The sequence below is a fragment of the Sturnus vulgaris genome, chromosome 19 (genome assembly GCF_052056855.1).
Source record: "Sturnus vulgaris isolate bStuVul1 chromosome 19, bStuVul1.hap1, whole genome shotgun sequence".
NCBI lineage: Eukaryota > Metazoa > Chordata > Aves > Passeriformes > Sturnidae > Sturnus > Sturnus vulgaris.
This window is the reverse complement of record NC_142261.1, coordinates 7235055-7252583: the sequence shown is the minus strand read 5'-3', so window position 1 is coordinate 7252583 and position 17529 is coordinate 7235055. Positions and strand designations below refer to the sequence as shown.

The following is a 17529-nucleotide window of genomic DNA, read 5'->3' as shown; positions in this document are numbered from 1 at the left end:
ATTCTTAACTCTTTCATTTCCAATGGCATTGATCCGTTCATAACACTCTTCCTGTTCCTTCAATTCTCAGCTAAATCCAAAGACATAATTTTATAGTCTCGGACCTACCTGTAGCCAAAATCTGGACTGTACTTCTCCAGCGTTAATGAGACACGAGTGCTGCAGAACACCAGCTCTAAATGGCTTTGGGCACTATCAGAAGCAAGTTGAGAAATTCAGGAACAAGATAAACTTGAGAAGAGGCAGCATAACCCCAGGCTGAAGCGCACTGCTCAACCCCGCAAACCAGGCAACAATGCTGAGACAAAACTGGACCTTGGAGTTGTCCAGAGCCAATATTTGAGCTTCCTTTGTCCAAAGGAGAAGTCAGCCTTCATCACCTCACAGTGCCTCCCCCATACACCAGAGCTGCCTCCCAGCAGCGTGAACAGCCCGTGTTGAGCACTCTCACAACCCCGGGCATGCAGGGCTGAGCTCCCACCACCCGCATGGCAAACAAACACAGCAGGACCCCAAAACAGAGGGCATCTCCTCAGGGTCTACCAGAAAGTGCCCAACAAAGCCATCTTGACAATTTGCCACATATTAAGTGCTCCCAGAATACGGGAGCTGTATTTTAAGAGGGAAGAAAAGTATCTTTTCCCAAATTTTTGCCATTCAAAAATCCACAGGAAATATTAGGAAAAAAAAGTTGTTTAAGTGTTGTGTTTCAGTCATAAACTTAAAAGGCATTTTTCAAAAACATTTATCTGTAACTTGCAACCAGAAGAAAACTAATTCTTCTTGTCCCTTTAAAGGAAAACTGAATTTTTAGAAGACTAAAACAAAACACTTAGGGGAATTTTAAACACAGGAAGGAGGGACAAGAGCATGGGAGAAGAACTCAGACTTCGTAAATATTTTTGTGATTCCAGTTGCCAAAACAGTATCCACATAATGTACCTCTGCCAAGTTTCTCTGAACAAGAAAATTCAAAGAGCAACAATTCATGAAATACACCCACACATTTGCAGTATCTTTATGCAAGCATACACAGCACTTCAGCTGCTGTGGACACTACTCTTCCTTTATTATCTTGATTTAAATGGCAGATGCTGATTTTACCAGTGTCTCTTTTTCTGGAAGGGCTCTGGAACTCAGCCAAGCTAGGCATAGGTGTTACACATTATCTGCTATGCTTCTTGGTGAAGGCAGCAAAGGAAGAAAATTACATTTTATCTGAGTACTGTAAAGTTTGTGCTGGCACTGTTAAGCTGAAATTTTGAAGTGTCAGCTTTGTGGGTAAAAGAAAAATAAAACTGATCCCATGTAAATGAAACAAAGATGATTCTGACTGGAGTCTCATAAACCAAGAAGAAAAGAAACTTACTGGATTAAGAAGAAGAAAAACCAAGAAGAAAAGAAACTTACTGATTAGTGTCACACTAGATTTAGAGAAATTGCAGGCAGATGCTTCAGTTCCTATTTACACATCAAAACTAGCAGTCAGGTTTTCCAAATTATTCAGAAGATTGACACAGCACTTTTTAATTGATCTCTAATCACATCTGCAGCTGGTGCATACTACCTTTAAGGTTTGAAAGTCTGTCCCTCAATCCTGATTATATAGCAGCAGTTTTCTCTGAAGATTTGGCCCTTGAAGAGATGACAGGGTAAAAAAAATTTTAATCCAACATATTAAGAAGGGTCACAACTTGTTCAGCCATGAACTGAACAATGTTCTCCCTCTCACTTTGCTTTTTCATACAGCTTATGGAAGATACTTATTTTTGTATGTTAAAATATAAAAGCTGCAACTGTAAATATGAAGGTTCATCACCAGTACATAAAATATTAATTAGTGCTTCTTCACACTCCTTGCAGTGAGAGAAGGGTGCAGTGTCACCTTCTGTTTGCTTCATATTTCCTGAATGTTATCCAAGTAAGTATTTTTTGCCATCTCCTACATCTAAAATAACTGATGGCTGCTGGTTTTGATGTAATTACAAATGGCTCTTCCCTCCAGAAACAACCTGCTAAAATGAATATTGTACCTTAGAAGCAAAATGTTACCCTTAAAACTTGCCACCAGTGTGCACTAATACATAGCTCTGGAATTACTGTGCCACTAACTGGTGTCACGGCTGTCACTGACAGATGAAAAGCTGAACAGGAAAGAAAAAAGAAATGGGGTGTGATAAGATTGCATCATAAAATACAAGATAAATGTGTCACCATGACCAAGATGCATTGTAACCTCAGGTAATAAAATAACATGTCTTGGTCGAAAGAATTACCCAGATGAGATGAAACTGCTATGGACAAATCTGAAGTGCTCCTTGTCTGGCACACATATACTCACATTTGCATACGCTAACGTGAGGAATACATTTATAAAACTCTTATAAACATACTATAGTCAGAAATACAGACCACTCGTATTGGTCAAAGAGGAGAATGAAGAACTGGAAAGTATAATAGGATTATTAAAACACAAAGGTGGAAAATAGATATATTACTGAAAAACAGGAGCTGCAGCATCAGGTTCTCACACTTAATGCTGGGACACAGTCATCCTAGGGAAGTGAATTAACACCAGAAACAGCACCAGTAAGATACCAAATAATTAAATAAGATCTACTGTCTCATCTGGCAGTGCTAGGAGGAAAGGACAGGCTTTCTGCCCAACTGATTGATTGAAATTTCATCCAGAAATCAGCGTAGTTAACTTCACCCAAACACAAGCATCAGAAGGCACCCCAGTCACTGTCCCAGCATGCTGCCTCCCTTCCTGGGGAGGAAAGCTGAATTTTGTTTCCCTCCTATTTGCAAATCAGCCAGTGGGTTCACCTGGAACACCTCAAAGGATGCAAAGCATTTCTGAAGCCCTAACCATAGCACTGGGAGCTTCAAGGCACACGAAAACCAAGGCATTATGCACACCTTGCAATTCCTAAGCTTCCAGGACCTAGGAATGGCCATTCTGGATGCCTCAGGAAGGCAAGAAGGTCACACCAGGAAGGTGCCTAGAAGTAAATTATGTCCATGAGAGAACATCAGCATGACCTGATGCAGAACCAGAGTAGTTGCTCAATAGAATTTATACCAATATAAGACAAAGTAGAGAACTTCCAGGTACCATTTCAATATAAAGAATTAGTTTAGTTTATCAGTGATTAACAAGGATTCAGGAAGGTGCTGATGGAGAAATCTAGCCACTCACATCATTTGTTCTGTAAGTAAGTAATTTTGTCCATTCAAAACAATTTGTTTTACATTACTGCAATGCAGTACTATGTGAAGCCCCACATGTAGCTTTTCATACAGGCTTCTCTATCAATCCTTTCTCCAGAGCTACTTGGAATTAACAAACTTTCCAAGTCCTGTACTGAAATATTTAAACAAGTGACTTTAACTTATTCAAATTTTGAGCTCTCATCTCAGCATAACTCTGGTACAGACACTGGTTTGTATCTTTGTTAAAGGACCAAACACCCAACCAGCCAAGGTCCACTCTGCTGTGCCCAGAAGCCAAAAGGGTCTTTAGGCCCTTAACAGCAAATTCACCTGAGAATGAGATCAAAAGAGAGGGATGCAAATATCTTCAGATGCAAAACTTACTAAAATAATTTCCAGAAGTTTACAATTCAAACAGCAGAATAATCCTGGTCACACACAGGACCTATTTTTATCTCAGGGCTCTACCATCCATAATCAAATTGTGTTTCATCTCTTTCATCAGCTCCTTAATCAATTACAAGCTTGTACTTTGAAAGGACTTCTGAACATTTCAGATGATTCTTCTGATCAGTCTTACACTACTCCCATCCAGAGTAATGCTACTTAAATTAAATCATCTTCTCATCTCCATGTATGTATTTTTATACCCACACACATAAATACATTCTCTACAGTATAAAAATAAGCCCTGACTCTGGTTTCATTACAGACTTTCAGGAACATCCCTCTGAACATTACAATAGTCTTGCTGAGAAAGTTTTACTGAAAATAAAAGTTCAGAGCTGTGCCAAGTGATTTAGCTTGTAGAGGCAGAAATTCCCAAGCTGAAAAATTCTTCCAAGTTTAGTTAAAACACCTTTTCTTTTTTTGAACACTGAGGAGCTGTGATGCTAAGGATAGATGTGTGGGATCAGATAAAAGGGAAAACTCTGGCATTTCAATCTCCTGCTGTAAGCAGGTGTGGGTCTGACTCATCAAAGAGGCAGAGAACACCACTGAAAATTAGGGATTTTCACATTACTGCAGTATAGAGGGAGCACCAAGTTCACAGAGTTTCTACCCCTTAATACAACAGAAAGGCTTCTGCCCACTCATTTGTAGATACAAAAGATTATGCTGCCCTAAGACAGCAAGTGTTGCTCATCTGGCTTCTCTCAGCTATAGTCACAGTTGCTCATTCTTAGGTATAAAGGCAAATGAAAAAAAGTCCCAAAGCCTGGATGCAATTTAATGAGAGAGAAGACACAATGGACACAGCGAAATTTAAAACTATCGATGTTTGAGTTTCAGCTTTCCTTTTATCCAAGAATTTGAAATGCACTCTCTCTAGTCTCAGGATTTATTTCAGGGACTCCATTTAATTTTCAAACCTCCACTGGAAAAACAAAACCGAAGAAAACCTACTAGTAAAATATGTTTCACTTCTCACATGCTACTGGAACAACAGTGGCTTTAAAACACCTGAAGAACACAGTCTTGTTATTGCTCTGGTCTGTCCTTGGGAAGATGTGACCAAACTAAATGTGTAACAGAGCTCCCAGGCAAAGACATTTGGGATTTTGTATTGTATTGTCACCTGGTTTCACCAGCAGAGCCAGCACATGAACTCCTGCCCACACACTCCCATTCATCCCTTGCCCTTTTCCTTCTCCCAACAACTTCATACAGAGCCACTTCTCCTCCCTGTTTCAGGCCCAGGAGGAAGGTACAACCCTTCCAAGGGCCTCAAATGGCCTGGTTCAGGAGTGCATGCCTCTTTTTCTGAAGCTTTCGGGTTTGCCTCAGTTTTTCTGCTGCATCAGTTCCCTGGTTTTGTCCCCAGAATGGTCCTCAAATGCATGTGGGCATTATCTTGTTGCATACTTTGGGAAACCAACATCCAGCAGCAGCAAAGAATAGGATTTTCTGAACCCCAAAGCTGAACTTCCCATCTCACACTGCAATATCCATAAATATTTCCACAAAGGAGAACGAGCAGTGGTGCAGTCTAAAGTGGGTGCTTTTTAGAAGTTACCCTGCATTACAGCTACAGAATTTTGGTAGCACAGAGGAAATAACTCAGAGCAACCGAAGAGCAGGTAAAGACATGCTAAGAATATGCTAAAGTCCTTATATTCAGTGAAATGCCTTGTTATTTTAACGCTCAAATGCAAGGACAGAACTTCACCAGTGGCCTTGATCGTACTCCTACTAAATCAAACCTTAATTTAGTGGCAGAAATGAACTCCTGGGAGAAAAGTGTTTGCAATTAAATGTTTGTGAATAGCTTTGCTATAAACATCCAGTCCATCTAGTTTCAAATGTGATTAACATGCTATTTTTCCCCATTTTATCTTCCATAATCAGTATTTCTACATTTGGAAAAACTCTGAGTAGAGTGTATTAGACTTGTTTCATGCCTGTCATATGTGAGAACCCATGGATGAACCCCTACAGAGATCCATGCCAAACCTCACACTCCCTTCTTATTTGGCTTTTTACTGTGACTTGACCAGCTGCTTGGAAAACGATGATACTATTGCATGCTGCACCTCCATGAACATTTCTTCCACAAGCTTTTCATCACTGGTACAGACTCACAGCAGGGACATCACTAATGCATTAACTGCTTTTTCATCTCGCCAGATCTACAATTTCATACTCTCTCACATCAGTATTATCCTCCAGCGAAATGCTTCAGGAACAAAGTGCTGAGGAAGGACAGCCTTGCTGAGGTCAGTACCTGAATTCGGAATGTTAATAAACTATTTTCCAAAACAAGAGTAACAGAGAACTGAAGAGCTTTTGGCAAAAGTCACTTTAAGCGACTCCTTTCCCCTTCACAACTTCATGGCCCTGAGGCAAGCCAGCACTTTAGGCTTCAGATCCAGATCAAAGCTGTAAGTGATACTGCACGAACATATATTTTAACAGTTCCAGACTTCAAGATTCTTCTCAGTTTCATAAACTCTTAACTTACTTCCAAGGCTACTGCAGATTGCAGATACTCAGCACCAAACAGCCTCCATCCCTGAGCAGGAAGGGGAATGGCAAAGGGAGGGCTCAAGAAGGTGACACCCACCCTCCTCACTCATGGCCACGTTTCTGGTTTTCAGCATTTGGTTCCTCTGCCAGTGCTCTGAGGTACAATGCTGCTTTTGTGGCCCAGAACTTCAATAAGTGTGACTATTCTCAGCAAATGCATGATTAGAAGTTATTCTTCACTCTTTTTAATTACTATTTCACAGCTGTCTTTATCTAAACATAGCAGTCTTCAGTTAATGTGGCAGAAGTCCATTCTAGTATCTCTCCTATCTTTATCTCTATGGATTGTATGGACTTGTCATCCACCTCAAAGTCATTTATTCATTTGGTTTAGCTTTACTTAATTGTGATCATTACAGCTAAAGAATTACTTTCTAGAGGCCCTGTAACTGCCCAATAAATTTATCTGACAATTCATGGCTTGAAACTACCACCTTTCATTAAGCAAAGCATTCTCTAATAAACTGCTGTGCTACCAGACTGAACAGTTACTCTGTAAAAAGACCTCAGAATAAATTCAGAACCGTTTTCCAACAGAAAACATAAAATAGCATATCTCTGTCTGATCCTCAGCTGAGACAGCGTGAAAATTAAAACCATGACATTTTTTTGTTTTGATATGGAATAAGAATTTACAAGTTAACTGAAAAGCATGACCTAAAGTGATTAACTACAACCTTCCACTCTCACTCAAGCTTTTCCGCCTATCAACACAGAAAACCCAGAAGACACAAACACAGCTGTACTGCACGGGTCAAAAGACATTAAATGCACCTTTTTTTTTTTTCCCACTGCTCCCATTCTGCTCCTTACCTCCAGCTTTTTCCTTTATGTATTAAAAAAACACAGACAAAACCAAAATCCCTTGGAGCTGCTAACTAGATCTATCTAAAACTCAACCATTGCACATGATTTGACAGGTACAGTAGCTGTGGGTCAGGCAATATGAACGGCACCACAGACAAATCAAATCCCTTCCTAAGAAGCCCACAGGTAGCACGACACACAAACAAGCACCCACACAAACCAGCATTCGGCCACATCCAGCAGGCACGACTGTGATTCCAGGGAATCCTACAGACAAAGAAATGCTCACTGGAGGGCCCAGTTGAAAGGGCTACTTTCCCCTCAAGGGAATCAGCATCCTATTTGCATCATGAAATGATTCAGCCTTCTGTTTCTGAGATGGGTGAGTGGAACACAGTGTATTAAACCAAGCCAGAGGAACTCTAACAACCCCAGTGCAATGAGCCTAAACAAATTCAGGGATGTATTATATTATCAGTGATGTATAATTTCTGCATTTTCTTATTCTACGGTACTCTGTCTTAAGTTATGAACACAAAGGAGAAAAAAGAGGATTAAGAAAAGGACAACCTCATCCTAGTTGGAGAAGCAGCTCTACCCTGCCACCACCTGAATTTATCGGGTTTCCTGAGGCTTACAAGGCAGGAGAAGGAGGTTACCCAGGAAAAGCACCTATGAATTACAGGCGTCTACATCATCTCTATTTATTTAAATCTACTCTGCAACAGCTTTGCCCTGGAATACCCAATGACACTTGAAAGTAAAGAAAAATATTTGAAATATTTTTGCACCAAGTTGTAAGTCCATTATAACTACTAAGACGACAGCCAAGAAGAACTTTATGTTTAAGATAACATTTAGAGTGAAAAACCACTGTTATTTCTCTGGTATGTCCAGCAACAAAATCAAAGAGAAAGCCAGGGAACACAGTATGGGAAAAGCAAACATTAAACAAAAGCACAATAGCAAAGCTTTCTCTTTTAAAAGCACTATTTCTAGCTGTTCACGTCAAAGAGCTCCCTAGATTTATTGAGCAGGACGAGAAGGTCAAAGAACACAATGGCTTGCTTTTTTTGGGTGTTTCACCAGTTAACACAACAGAGACAAAAGCAGATTCTCTCTCGAATGCTCTGCTAGAAAGAGCAGCTCAGCTTTTGCTCTTGGTTCTCAGCTAAAAACGAGAACACAAGTAAACAAGCCCTTGCAGCGCTGACAGCTTTCTCCACGCCACCGGGACCCCCGCACAGGCGGCCGCGGAGCCCGGAGAGCCCGCGGGGAAGGACGCAAGTTTGGCACTAACCTGTTTGAGTTCCGCAGGCATTTATGCGAGGTGCCGGTCCCGCTGTCCCCAGCACACAACACCTCCGGCTGCCCGCAGCCCCTGCGCGGAGCCAGCCCGCTGCTCTGACAGCCTCCGGAGCCTCCTCCCGCGGCCGAGCTCGCTCCTCTAGTACCCGCACCGGCACCCCGGGCGCCCCAGAGCCCCTCGGCAGCCTCCCTACGGCCCGAGCCCATGCAGGGGAGAGCCCCGCTCCGCCGGGAGGACCGGCACTCCTCGGCTCGGGCTCTCACATGGCTGTGCCGCCGCTGCCCCGGCGCCGGGAGGCTCCGTACGGGGGGCGGCACTGACGGGCAGCCGCAGCCGGAGCGGGCCACGCCCGGCGCGCCGGGGGAGCGGGGCAGGGCCGGGGGAGCGGGGAGAGCTGCGGGGAGCAGCCCCAGCCCCAGCCCAGCAGCCTCAGCTGTGCCCGGCGCCGCCGCGCGGTCCCTCCGGCTGCCGGCGACTGCACGCCCGGAGCCCCGGGGGTTCCCCCGCGTCCCGGCCCGCCGCCCCCCCCGGATCTCTCCTGATGGATTACAGAGACAAAGAGGGAAAGCGCCTGTTCCCAGCGTCTGTCAGAGCGGTAACCTGCCGGCTCCTTCCCACAGCGCCTGCCCGGAGAGCGCAGCTGCCTCCGGAATTACAGGGCGGTCTGCGAGAAAGCACAAGAAAGGAAACCTTCTCTCTTGCTTACTTTTTGCACTTCACTTCGAGATTAATGGCATCCCTAATGCACCAACACCAGGCAACGATGATCTTCCATCACGGTCTCCTCCCTTTTGCATCCTACACAGGTGCACCGAGGCTTAGAGCTAGAAAGTGCAACTGGCCTCATTTTTAAAGCCGTTCACCTGCCCACAAACCTGTCCCCACATTCATTAGAAGATTGCCTGAATAAATTACTCATTACCAAAATGAATACCAGGTGTGCTATGCCTTGCATCTACTACATTCTGCAACAAAAACTGGGACTTCACAGCATGGTTCAACACGGTTCTCACATCCATCTATTTCTAGTAAATTGGAAGTACCTACCTAGTTTTTAACATTCATTCTTTCAACAAGGCTGTAAACCTCTGCGAAATACCTGGGAAGAAGGAGAGCCTTCCCATACTTCTTATTTTAGGATCTGGATCCTTCTGCCTTTTCCACAAAATTGCAGGAAGTGATGAAGAAATATTTTAAGGCATCAAGTTTTGAAAGAAAGAGATGTAGGTTGGCAGGTGTAAACCAACCCTAACTAAACCTGAAGCATTTTTCCCCCTGGAGCCACAACAGGGCAAGGGGAGATGCTCAGCCAGCCCTGAACCAGAGCCCTGCCCTTCCATGGAAGCTGTTGGCCAGATCCGGGAGGGACTGAGGCCCCTAGTGCTGAAAATCCAGCACTGCTTGCAGACACCAGCCAAGGGGTTATGGTGGTTCTCCCTCTTCCTACGAGTTTCCTGCAGCAAACCAAAGCAATAAGTAAATTTGACATTGTAACAGCTGGTGGCTGAACAGTGGTAATTAGGGACTGAAAGATACTGGCATCAAATTAGAGACTATCCCTGGAAAACAGGCATAGTCAGAGCCAGGGAGACCAACTATGCACCAGGAAGGAAAGGCACGATTGAATCGTCTTTAATTATCAGAATAGGCACCTTTGCACAAAAAGCTATTTTCATCCCAGCTTCAGGTTCCCTGAAAAGTTTAAAACATCCTTCCCAGTGCCACCATAACTAACAGTTAATTTGCATCAATCTTACCAGAGGAACCTGAAAAAGTGGCATCTCCTATATAGACCTTTAAGAGTGGAAGAAATGTTTCAGACCTATTTAATCCTAATTTCAGTCTTCCTACTACTCCCAATTCCAGAAGTATACTAGAGCTAAGGCTTTGTACTTTAGGGGCAGAGAACAGGGCAGAACTGCATCACCCAGCTCATCCCACTTTGTTTAGAAATAAATGCTGCAAAGTTTGACAAGGGCAATGGCAGATGTTGCACAAGGTTCAGCTGAAGCGATTTGCTTCACTGGACGCTAAAGATGTATTCTACCTACAGGGGAATAATTTAGAGGCAACTGTAGTGGCCATTAATAAAATACGTAATGGGCAAGGCAAAAGGAATGAGGTTTGCATGAGTCTCCTGTACTTTTGTACAGAGCTCTCCCACCCCTTCTCCTTGTCCAACTTTTCTTCGGTTAACAAACTAAAATAACTCCACTTTTGTCGAGGCCATGCTGGCACAGAACAGCACCATTCAATTTAGCCATGCACCTGGCTATGTGCCAGCCCTTTATACACTGTCAAAGGAAAAAACGGTGTAAAGCCTATATCCATAGGGCACTGCAGGAGCTACTCCTGCATGCAAAGCGAGGGAACTGAAAACCTTCCTGGATGGACTTGCCAATTCTTACTCACATAAGAAGTCTCCCATGCTGTAAACCCACAGGTATTTGTGCAAGCCATGCAAGATTAGTGCTGCTGAATTTTGAAGTCCCACCTGCTGGAGTCAAGTTGTTATTTAAAAACATGCTTTTCCTCTAAAATATAAAGTAGATGCTTGTAGGCCTTCTGGTTGTAAAGTAAATTTTGAAAATGTTTTGACTGAAAGCTAAGAGATTTTTTTTTAAGGGAAATTACATCTCAAGTCCCCTTAGCCTCTTGCAGTATTTTACCAGCTCATATAATTCTGAAAGCTGAGATTTGGCAATGTGAAGTCAAAGAACTAATTACCTAAAAAAGAGTTATGGATTAGATCCCTAAGGTTATACTGAACTTCTAAATTCTGGCAACAAACACTCTATCCATTAGTATCAGACTGCTGACTATATCACAACCTTCCCCTCTTTTTTCAAAATGAACCTTAAATTCTTAATCTGTCACTTTTTTTTTCCCCGGCTGAAAAAGTAGGGTGAAAACCTTCTTTCTTCTTGCTGAGAAATTAAAAATTTATAAATAGGAGGGGATTTAATTCTTTGGAAGATGGAATAGTATAGCATCTCAGCCAAGCTCTCTTTTCTTATTTTCTCCCATTACCCTTAAAAAATTCCCCATCACTAGTGCTGCTGTATAGATTGATCTGCTCTCAGAGGCAGTAAAAAGGAAATGGTTTACAGCTCTGCCTGGGATCATAACATATGGCTTCAGTGATATGTAACTTCCATAAACCCAACAGAGCAAGAAGGCACAAGATGAATCAAGAATCCCAGCTAACCATATAGGCAAAAGCACCACCATCACCCATGGCAATTCTCTGAATTAGAGAGCCTGTATTCATACAGGGGCTTCCATGCCAAGGGTATTTTATTGTCCGTCTGTGAATTTCATGCAGCAAATAAACAAGGTAAGTGGGAGAACTAAAGCACGACACACTGAGATGTGTCAGAGTGCTCTACAGCAGTGATTTTAATCCAGACAAATGGAAACAGAACATTCTATCTCCGAGACACATTTTGAAATCTTTTCCTGTTAGCATTATCATCATTTTTAAATGTATTGAAAAGTTACAGGAGCCTTTTCAAAGCATCTGTACTTGCTCCAAAATGGTTGCATAACTGTAATAGGACACATCCACTCAGGTATTTCTAACATTGCCATGAACATGGTTTTGACAATCTTCTTGCTCCCATACTGCAAGGTTAGAAATTGAGACAAAGCCAGGTTGCCTCAATAGGGAGCTGTTGTAGATAAATGGAGGATAATTTTAGGCGGCTTCTTTATTTAAGAAGCCAGTATTTAAAAGAGGTCTAAAGGATCACAAGGCTTAAGAAATATACAGCAAAGCAGACACTTTCTACAGGTTGACACTATTAGGCATTTCAGTAAAATCAGGGGATTTTAATTTGTATACCAACACAGCTTCCATCTTGCTACATCTAATATCAGTCAACTCCATTTCATCTAAGTTGTCATATGACAGGATGAGAACAAGGACAGTCTGGTGACAGCACTGCTTACGTTAGAAACAAAGGACAGAGAAGGTATATGTCACTGCTTATAGGTCACAACTGAATGAATGACCTATGTTTTCTCCCAGCAGCTTCATTTAGGTAAGACTCAACTACATTTTAAAAAGATAAAAAAAACCTCCTCTGGTTTATGAAAAAAAAAAAAATTAATTACCATGACATTTATAACAGAATGATAACAGCAAGGAAAACAGATCACGTTAAGGTTGGTACTGTGACCATAATTTCATGCTGTAGTTATTGGAAAGGAAAACAAAGACTCAAATGCAGGAAAGAAAGACCCAGTCCATTTTTCATTTCTTAGATATTGTTTTGGTTTGTAGATTTTCCAGACAATTTGTGCTGTCTTTCATGCTGCATATTACAAACTCTTGCTCAGAAGGTACCAGCCTAACACGTCATTCCCTCATCCAGAAGGCAAAAATGTGGTTTGCCATGATGTACCGGACTGATAGCTGTCTGCACAATCGACCCATTTTCATTGTAATTACTGTCCCCTTCAAACCAAAACCTGAAGCTGTTTTGCAGTCCTTTCTGAAGAGAGAATTAAGGTCTCTGTGTAGGAAATTTATTCCAGAGCAGGTTTCTTGTATTTTAAATAGTTACATATGAAAATAGGACTGCAAAAAGGAAGAAGAGCTAATCGAAATGAGTTAGAAACACAGACATTATAGCCCTTTTCAATCTTTAACTACAGTATTCTAAAATGCCACTGTGCCAGCATTTTAGATTAAGTCCTTAAAATGAACTCTGATGGCATTCTACAGCATTTCCTAGTCACCACAACTACGGATAAAAAATAGTCTCTCCAGCTAGTAATTTAGTAGTTTTAAAAAAAAAGCAATTGTTGGGGTTTTGTTTGTTTTTTGTTTGGTTGGTTTGTGTTATGGGGGTTTTTTTTATAATGTCTAAATAAAGAGTAAACTGTGACATTTATTTAAATCAAAGCCTTTAATTATAGTTGGCACACAGCCTCAGGCTGCCCATGGCCATCTTTGGCCATTCTGTTCTCAGTCACACTGATGACTTCAGTGAATCACTCGACATTTGTGACAAAGCAAGCAGGAACATAATTTGAACCATTAACAAGATGGCCTAAACTAGCAAAAGACTCAGTAATTTATCAATGTCATCATAACCCAACATCCTTGTGGGCTCTTTCAGCATTAGTTCACAAGACCTACAGACACTGCAGACACCTGGAACGGAACCGTAGAAAATTTCTGAGTTTAAAAGTGAGGTTGAACTCCGTGGGTCCAAAGCCCAAAGGGCTCAGAGGAAGAGGAAATTGCCAGGTTTTTTGCTTGGTGGTTTTAAAGTTTCTGCAAAACCTTTCTGCAGGCACACGTGGCTGTGAGAGGGAAGAGGCTCACAAAGGCTGAGCGGCTCCTGGGCAACGCCTCGCAGGGATAAAGCTCTGCCTCGCTGCACCCCACGGATCAAGGGCTGCATTAGCAACAAAATCTTTTCATTAAATTGGGAGATGTAGTACAAAAGATTTTGTGATAGTTTCAAATCTTTCTTCCTGAACATCCCAAATAAACCAATACAGTGGTATGCTTGGGAACTAAAATGTACTACAAGTAAAAAATCTTTAAAAGTCAGGACAATTAATCACGTTCTGCTGTCTGAACTGAGAAACAAAACAAGCAGCAGGACATGAAAAATAAATCACAACTTTAATGTAAGACGATTCATGTTAATAATCAAGAAGCAAATGTGGTAAATGGGAGTAGAAAGCTGTTTTTAAAAAAAATCTTGTTAAACCTGATACTACTCTTTAATGTTTACATTTTAATGTTTCTGTTATAAGACTTTTAAAATAATTACTTGCTGTTATACTTGCAATGCTCAGAGACATCATGCAAAGAACAACCTAGATGCCTGTTCACACAGTGGCAACACACTGCAATTAGAATTTAATTTTAATGTGTTTCTTTTACATGTTCTAGAAGAAAACAGTTCTATTAGTAAAGCAATGTAAAATCATGGAAAATTACTATGGAACAGTAAATTTCTCATTCAATTTAAGTATTTTTAATTAAAACCTGGCCCAGCTCCAGGCCACAAAGGCTAACATTTATGGAGAAGTGTTCTTTCACAAGTCATGTCGAACAAAGTAAGAAAATCCCTGCTTTTCAGTTGCTTCCAAAATCTCATTCAATAAAAATTTACACTAAACAAAAGGAGTTGGAACTATCAAGGAAATGAAATTGCAAAAATATTTGAGATGCTTAGGGCAACACGGTCCTTGCTTTACACTGTTACAATCATTAGTGCAAAGCAATTGCTGTCCTGCAGACAAACATTAGATGGCACTTTGGAATTCAGCAGTTCCCACCGAGAGTTGCACAGCACATATTTAACAGATGGACTGTGAGGTACTTTTGATGACTGAGAGAAAAATGACATTTCTGCAAAGGTGTGCTTTTTGGAACTGGAAGTATATTTTCAACCTGCACATGTAAAGCTATAAAATAGTATGTAATTAAGTTGGGGGGGGCGGGGATCATATAAAGAATTAAGTCATTCTTCCTCCAGACAGAGGGTCAGTTTCTCAGTTGCTGGGCTCCCTTTTCATTTTTTACTGAATCTACTTTTTAAACTAGACTCACTGACAAAGTTTTATACAAATACTTCTCAGATAACACATCAGATTTTGAGTGGATTCAGCTGCGTGCCAGCAGTTCTGAGCCCCAAATAACTCTCCTAAGTGGGGTTTAAGTAGTTTGCTTATCAAATAAATCCCTTCTGGAAAAAACTACACTGCTTCTGATTCAGCTGGTCAAAGCTTCTTAGTTGTTGCTGAAAATGATACTATTATTCCCATTAACTTCTATCTCTGTTTTTACCATCTAAGGCCTTAAATGAAGACTGAAGAATAACAAGGGTGAGACTAGTCAAGAAATAGAAGAACAATGAAATGTAAATTCTTGGTGGCATACTACTTGAGTCCATTTTCAGAGCCTCTCATATGATATATACCATGACGCCTGTTGCACATGATGCCTGTTTTCGTCTTCTGCTATGGAGCTCCTCCTGCAATACACAAAGCAGGTTGTAGGATTTCCTTTGGAATTTGGGTCATCCCAGCAGAAAGGCAAACAGCAGGAGCTCCTTGGTGGTGCCACACTGTCACTTTGTGAAGTCTCTACCTTCTACACCTGCAGTAATTCCAGGCCAGCTCCTGCTCTGGCCCAAGCCTGCTGCAGGGCTTTGGGCCCAAGGAGCACCAGCTCCTGCTCCAGCTTCCACTCTTGCTCAGCTATCAGCCAAAGGTCCTGGCTCTCACTCTAAACCACGAGCTGATGCTTTCACAGAGATGGGACAATGTCCATAAAAACATGCTCAAAGCTCTAACCTCCAAGCTAAATGCCATTATTATCATATCCAACACAGGAGAAGCCAGGGATGGGAACACATCTCTGAAAAGTAGCTGAGTATTGGCTCTTGGTGCAGTTGCTAACTGCTGGGATGCCTAGGTACTGCAAGTATCTCTCAGCTCACACTAAATTCTGATCTAAGAACTCATTCTCCCATGGGAATCATATTCCCAAATCTCCCTCCTCCTTCCCCCCAGAACCTCTGAACAGTTGCACATATGCAGAAGCTGCAACCTGACCCGGGTCACTCCTAGAAGCTCAGTATCTCTACTCACACTGAACTGGCAGGGTCAGGCCGAGGGCAGAGCGAGTGGCCCTGGAGCTCCCAGGGACCTGCAGGCCAAAGGACCAGGAGCCAAATGACAGAGCAAAGGCAGCTGGGCAGGGGCAGCAGCAGCCACAGATCGGCCTCAGGTGACTGACCCCAAACCGTGCTGTACCCCACAAGCAGAACATCCATTTCTATGGGCTCCACTGGGTCTATAAAGGAACAAGGATTATCCCTGCAAGTTCTTCCAACGTTCTGCTACCTATCAATACTGGCAGAAAGAGAACATCCATGAGTTAGCCACCAATGATTTTTTTTCTTGCTATTTTGCAATGTAGCAGGAAATAGTACTTTAATACCAAGGAGCTGTCATGAACCAGCAACATTGTTGTCTGTACCTGACCTTACCTGTAAGGCAAAAAAAAAAAAAGAATTTTCCATGCTGTCAGTCCCTTAATATGAGCACAAATATGTTATGTAACACAGGAAGCCAAGAGGCTCTACAAACTGGAACTAATTACACAAAACTTCACACGCAAAGATGGAACTGCATTCTGTATGAGATGCAGAAGAAAAAAAGGCAAGATGAAGATTCAGTGAAGCTCAGAACCCATTTTTGCTTTTTCCCTGGGTATGTTTAAACATATATACAGTATTAAAGCACCGATTATATACAATATTAATGCACTCATGTTCTTGCTATCAAAGCAGTGGAAACATTCTCTATATTCTAGCAGTCTGCACTATGTCAGCCTGGAGCAGAGAATCTTAACTAAAAGTAATGAAATACAGACAGAAGTGCTATTGTTGCCCAGGCTGACTCAGAAAGGTTAACTTGATGGTATTTTCTTAGAAAAGCAATTTGAGCTAATCTTCTTGTATTTTTTTTTTAATTCTCACCATGTGTTCTGGTGTGCTTTAGAGTTCATCTTTTATTTGAAAATAACCCTCAATTCACTAAATGTCACTTTTGGCAGAAGTCACAGGTACCTCAGATTAACAAAGACTGAAGAATATTGGTAGTTAATTATGGCTTAAAAATACCTGCCTAAAAAATAAAGTCAAATGTGGTTGGTTGTTTTCAAGCAGGTGTCACTTCCCTTGAACATAAGCTAATATTTAAATGATCCAAATCATTAACTATGAAAATATTCTGAAGCTTTTTCCATAAGCTAATTTTCCTTGAACAGCTAAAATCGTATTTCAAAGTGAAGAAAAAAAAAAGTATTAACTTGGTTGATTTTTTAATATAAGAACACCTCAACAAACCTACCACTAGGAACTTAAAAGAATCACAGTAACAGTCAAATGTAATAAATTTTTAATTATTGTATGATTTTGTGAGTGTGAAGACTTCTCAGATCAACCCATGTTATTTCTGACAGGCAAATAAGAGTCAATATATCTGATAAAAGTAAAACCCTGCACCAGCATGTAGGGGCTGATTTCTGTTATTGGTACCATGGGATACAATTGGGAATTGGCAGTAGGGCCTGTAGGACACTACATAATCTCTGAAGTCAAAGTATTGTTACAGTGCTTTTGCTGGCAACAGGG

At 41.5% G+C, this 17529-nt stretch overlaps 1 protein-coding gene across 11 annotated transcripts in view; it reads right to left on the bottom strand.

The window, feature by feature from the left end:
- Window positions 1-17529, bottom strand: part of ARVCF (ARVCF delta catenin family member) — a 245977-nt gene that overhangs the window by 128473 nt on the left and 99975 nt on the right. Inside the window, exon 1 of one of the 11 annotated variants that reach the window (XM_088176233.1) lies at window positions 8351-8490. The exons of the other annotated variants lie outside the window; for them this stretch is intronic. Within the exon in view, the coding sequence (XP_088032359.1) occupies window positions 8351-8371 (21 nt within the window). The 5' untranslated portion in view covers window positions 8372-8490. Of the gene's footprint in view, window positions 1-8350; window positions 8491-17529 lie in introns of those variants that run through there. 11 annotated transcript variants of the gene reach the window in all.